Here is a 6,000-nt window from a genome sequence, read left to right as displayed (position 1 = left end):
GATATATTTGGCACTTTTTTTTATTTATGAAACAAAATAAAAAAGGCTTCATATGTACAAAATACACTTACTTGCGACATTTGACAGCTTCTTCAGTTTTTGCTAGCCGTCGGGCATAACCATAATAGTTATTTACTAGCCCAACATTGAATATCATTAGCCATGGGAGTGGGGCTACCATAATCTATAAGCCCTGAAAATAAATTTATTTTTGGTTTTACAAATAACAAAATTAAATTTTTTGCGTACATTTATTAAATGTTAAATCAGTTGCTCACACAGTTAAGTGTAACACTCGAAAACATTGACAAAGAAGAAAAAGGTCCATGGATCTTAATTATTTTCGTTGAGTATATGAGGCTCTTGATGGCCTTTGACGCTCACCTAAAGGCAAACATTTGCTGGATTCTGCAGTAATAACATAATTAATTCACAGTTTTGTTATCTTCATGATAAAATGAAATGAAGTGTTTACATTGTCACTGTAGTCAACAGTCTCTCTCTCTCTCTCTCTCTCTCTCCCTCTCAACAAAAAAAGAAAGAAAAACCCCCAACAAAACTAAATAAAAACACTACACAAAAACCAACCCTCACAAAACACACAAAAGCAAAGAAAAGAAAACTAAAACCCTCCCACACCCACCTTACCATACATCATACACATGCAGTGTTTCTGCCAGAAAGAAATTTTTGGGTATGGCGCTATGGAATTGAATTCAACAGGGGATATGGGGGGTTTGGGGAGGAGTGGTCCCTCCCCCAGAAAGAAAATGGGTTAAGTTTAGGGTTAGAGTGATAATAAGAGCAATTAATTTTGTCAAAAAGTTAAATTAAAACAAAAATCTGCAAAAATATTTGGGTATGGCGCCATACCCGTTTTACCCTGTGGTAGAAACCCTGACAGTGTTTGCACATTTAATGAAAGAAAGGCACTCAAACATTAATTGGTCTCTAGTCAGACCAAAGTTCAAGAATTAATGTATAAATGCAGCTTTTTTAATTGTATACAAATGTATATATTTTTATGTTCTCCTCATTGGTTATGGTACCTCCTCCGTTAGCTTGGTACCCTAAATACGTTTATTCACATGCTCCGTCTCTCCCTCTTTCTCTCCTTTTCTCTCTCTCTCTCTCTGTTGCTTGTGGTATAGGCCTATATGCTGTTTGTGCGACCTACCCAAATGGATATTTAGTGCTTTCATAAGCAACCTGGACCGTCGGGAAAATGAAGATAGAGACAAGGAATCATGCATGATACATGCCTTCAAAGAGGTAAAGATACATTGACCACCTGTTACAGTATAATTTAGTGACATACCCTAGGTTTTAATCATTACGACGAAGTGTTCACTATTAAAGTCGTCTTTGATATTTTAAATTAGAAGTACTTACATTTTATTATATAGAATATTAATTTTGTACATCTGAAGTGCTTCTGGTCATCTAGGTTTTTGTAATGCATTTTTAATAATTCTGAAAACGCACGTTCGTCTAAGTAATGGTTTTTCTAAACAAGCTATTTCTGGACGCTATTTCCCCGTTTAAACGCCACAGACTTTAGCGTTTCTCTACTACAACCTTATTCAGGCGTGTTGCATGTTTGTAGATGAACTGAAAAAGTGTTAATTTCTTCTTCTTTCTTCGTTGTACGCTCAGACAGGGACACCAGTGGCTCGAACAAAAGCTGATTCGTCTGAAGGCCAGACTGCTTTTCTCTGGTTCTGGTAGGTGGAACAATATTGCAGAAGTTCTACAGTCATGGATGGTGTTAATTTGAAACTAGGGTCTGCGTCTTTAATGGATGTACCATCATTTCATTTGCATTAGTAAAACAAAGAATCCACGATTATCTCACTAAAACAAACAACAGAAATTAGACTTTTGTTATCAGTTTTTAATGCAGAATTCTGCTGTTGATTCCAATGAGAAACATGAACATGACACAACTTACGTATGTACAATTTAAAATGTACAGTATATGCGTACAAAACATACTTGTGAACTTTATGATCATACATTATGATCATACATTATGATATGAATCTATACTGGATTAAATCCAGATAACAGCTGACAAATTGTTTTGTAAAACAAAATAATATTTAAAAGAATCCTGCACTCTCCATATTGCTCAAAACCTTAGTGGTATATGAGCATGTTAAAATATATTGGACTGACCATATGCACGATCTTAAGTCCAGGTCATATCTTCGACATGAGCATCGATCAACTGATGACCTATTGACTAGGTGTCCAAAAAACAACCCAGACTCCACAGTGGTCAAAAACAATGTCACAGTACCGATAATCAAAAAAAAAAAAAAGAGAGAGAGAAAACAAAAATCAATTTAGGCCTAAAATTTAAAAACAAAAAGCTAAAGCAAGTTGACTAATTAATCATCGGCTATTGGATGTCAAACATTTGGTAATTCTGACACAGTCTTCAGATGAAGCCCGATGCATTTTACCTTTAGCATCACTGAATATTTATATATACTTTCCCTGACAGGACAGCACATATCATGGCCTTTAATATTATCATCCTGGGATTTATACAAAAACAGTTTTATTTATCCTTTCAGAAATCCTGTCATCATGGCCAGATGTTCTCAAACTGAATAACCAACAGCTGATGATTAATTCATGAACTTGCTGCTTTATCAGAGTTCAATAAATAAACCTAGTACCTGAAGCGTATGTCCTGGACAGTATACTTGAACCTTAGTTTGATATAGTATGAAAACTAACAGTATCTTTATCATCATTATTCTATTGTTCAGTTGTTTTATTCTGATTGATGCAGATATTTTCATATTCAGCGCTGATATTTAATCTTTTTTTTAGTATAATTTAAAAAAAAAAAATCACATGGCAAAGGAAACTAAAAATTGCTCTGCTTGAACTCGTCTCAGGCGAGTGATAATGATACCCAGAGGCCTGGCCCCCCCCCCCCCCCCCAATTTTTTTTTTTTAAAAATTGTGAGTTATAATTTTATTATATATTAATTTAAAAAAATTACGATCCCTCTCCAAACCTCCCACAAAGTTCCTTGGCATTCCGCCTCATGTCATTGGGGCCCCCCTCTAAATAGATTTTTTGGATCCGCCACTGATAGCTCCCTTTAAATGGTGACGTCTGTCTATGAAGTGTGATAAAACCTGTATAACTTTTGGAAATGATTAGGGACGGGACGTAGCCCAGTGGTAAAGCACTCGCTTAATGAGCGGTCAGTCTAGGATCGATCCCCATCGGTGGGATATTTCTCATTCCAGCCAGTACACCACAACTGGTGTAACAAAGGCCATGGTATGTGCTGTCCTGTCTGTGGTATGGTGCACATAAAATATTCCTTGCTGCTAATCGAAAAGAGTAGCTCATGAAGTGGCAACAGCACGTTTCCTCTCTCAATATCTGTGTGATCCTTAACCATATGTCTGACTAATGGACTCTGAACTAGCCACATCTCTCATTGTAAGATGTTCACCATGGCTCAACTTCGAAGTCACAACAAGCAACTTCAATTTTCTTAGTCAAAAAACCTGTTCATTTTTATTTTAAATTTGTCTTGGTGTTAATGCATTGTCTTCCACACACACCAGATTTACTGAGTTTGTCTGACTGTAGTGTACATCTTGGTGGTAAAGCTTCTAAGCAACAAAACCTTGGCAGCAGTGAGCACACTGGATGCATAATTCCACAATATTTAAATTTATTGTGGCTTAACTGTCCAATGAGAAATGTGCTACCAGTCTGTAATATTTATATATGGGTTAACCATCCAGTCAGAAGTGTGCTGTCAGTCTGTAATATTTAAATATGGGCTAACCACCCAATCAGAAGCGTGCTACCAATCTGTAATATTTAAATATGGGTTAACCATCCAATCAGAAGTGTGCTGTCAGTCTGTCTATCTCTAGAAGATCATCCAAAATCTGAAAGAACAAAATAAAATGTTAATTAAATAAATACAAGCCGGATCTTCCAAAATGTCATACAAATTACAATAGGGGAGTCTGGGAAAACAGTTGGCCTGTGCAGTGATAGAAATGAGCAAAAACATTTACTAGTCCACCAGACAAATACATCTAGAAATCTACTTGTCCGCCAATATTTTCACTAGTCCAAATAAATGGATTGTTTTATTCAGTACCAAGATGATGTTTGTGATTGCTCAAAATGAAACTGCACTGAAATTTTTTACTTGTCCCCTGTGCAACCACTGAGGCACAGTTTGCTTGTCCGAATCAATTTTTACTTGTCGGGACAAACGGACAAGTGCTTATTTCGAACACTGCTATGTTAGAAGCCAAATTGGGTCATCTCTGAACCGGTCTATGTGAGTATGGGTCTCTGAACCGGTCTATGTGAGTATGGGTCTCTGAACCGGTCTATGTGAGTATGTGTCACTGAACCAGTCTATGTGAGTATAGGTATCCACAAGAGTGCAGAAATCCTATACAATTCTTACATTATATTGATCAGCTACACCAGTACAATGACTACTTTCTGAAGGAGTCATTCCCAGTCTGGAGCTCCACGCGGTAAGACGTGTTTGTTTCGCTTGTGCACACTGCATGTGCTTGGGGGTCCTTCATTTCGTTGTTTTTGTCAGCGAAATGAAGTTTTCTACTGAGATGTATGCGGCCATTGGAACTGATTGAACGCTGGAACGCTTTTCGTTTCGACAGCCTGCACCACCAGGTTGGATTTTTTTTTAGCGAGATTCCTTGCCTCCACATCATTTCTCCGTCTGACTGTCGACTCTTTTTTTTCGTGACTCGTATGACGGCCATTCTGCAGAACGCCACGGTTGTTCGCGTTTAGTCTCTACATGTCCGAGCCTGTCCTAGCAGCAATGGAAGATTGACCGCCCCACTCTAAGAAGAAATAGGAAGCGGGATCGGCCCCTACTACTCTTTTTCTAGACTTTACCTTGCTTTATAGTGATACCATCTCATATCCTCCGGAGTCGGGCCCGTCCGCACCACTATACCAACCCATGAAGACTGGACTATACCCTAGTCTGATACTCTCTCTCGTTCAGACGGATCCGGCTTCTCAAGATCTGTATTTCAGCACAGCACTACACCTTCAACGTCTATTGACTGTCAATCTAGGGGTTTTCTTGACGGGATGCAACCCATCTCGTCCCTTTAAGCTGTGCACCCAAACGGCCTTAACGAGGCCACTCGCGTGGACATATCGATCGGACTTTAAACTTTTAGATCTGCATTCAAAATTTTATGTCGAAATTACTTCTTTTTTTAAAAATATTATTAAATAGTCCGATCCTCTCTTCTTTCTCTTATTTAATTTTGGACTGTCCTTCTAAAATGCTCCAAATTATATAAATATTTGGCCGAGCAGTCAATTCTTTTTTATTTTTGGCTTGTAACCTTTTTATTTTTTTTATTTAATCTATTAACTTTTTTACTAATTGCTATTTTCAAAATTCTGCCCATTTTCAACCCCCCTCCCCCTCTCCATCCCGAGTCAGGCCACCGATCTTATCGGAGGCCGGACTCGGGATGGGCGTGTTCGAAACCCTAGTGGTATATGGGCACGTTAAACTAGTTATCATCATCATCTGAAGGAGTAAAATTTTTAATATTTTTTACTCATTTTCATATCAAATTTTTTTTAGAGAAAAATACTTCAGTAAAAGTAAAGTTTGTTTTATTTAACGACGCCACTAGAGCACATTGATTTTTAATCTTATCATCGGCTATTGGACGTCAAACATATGGTCATTCTGACACTGTTTTTAGAGGAAACCCGCTGTCGCCACATAGGCTACTCTTTTTTACGACAGGCAGCAAGGGATCTTTTATTTGCGCTTCCCACAGGCAGGATAGCACAAACCATGGCCTTTGTTGAACCAGTTATGGATCACTGGTCGGTGCAAGTGGTTTACACCTACCCATTGAGCCTTGCGGAGCACTCACTCAGGGTTTGGAGTCGGTATCTGGATTAAAAATCGCATGCCTCGACTGGGATCC

At 38.1% G+C, this 6,000-nt stretch overlaps 1 protein-coding gene across 2 annotated transcripts in view; it reads right to left on the bottom strand.

Moving 5' to 3' along the window:
• Positions 1 to 3,316: 3,316 nt before the first annotated feature.
• Positions 3,317 to 6,000, bottom strand: part of LOC121388565 (cleavage and polyadenylation specificity factor subunit 1-like) — a 70,720-nt gene continuing 68,036 nt past the window's right edge. For both annotated transcript variants that reach the window (XM_041519948.1, XM_041519949.1), the window contains exon 39: positions 3,317 to 3,933. In XM_041519948.1, coding sequence (XP_041375882.1) covers positions 3,886 to 3,933 — 48 coding nt within the window. In that variant the 3' untranslated portion in view covers positions 3,317 to 3,885. The remainder of the gene's footprint in view (positions 3,934 to 6,000) is intronic.

The sequence above is a fragment of the Gigantopelta aegis genome, chromosome 14 (assembly GCF_016097555.1).
Source record: "Gigantopelta aegis isolate Gae_Host chromosome 14, Gae_host_genome, whole genome shotgun sequence".
Classification (NCBI taxonomy): Eukaryota; Metazoa; Mollusca; class Gastropoda; order Neomphalida; family Peltospiridae; genus Gigantopelta; species Gigantopelta aegis.
The sequence above is the reverse complement of the archived record's forward strand: the minus strand, read 5'-3'. Positions and strand labels throughout refer to the sequence as shown.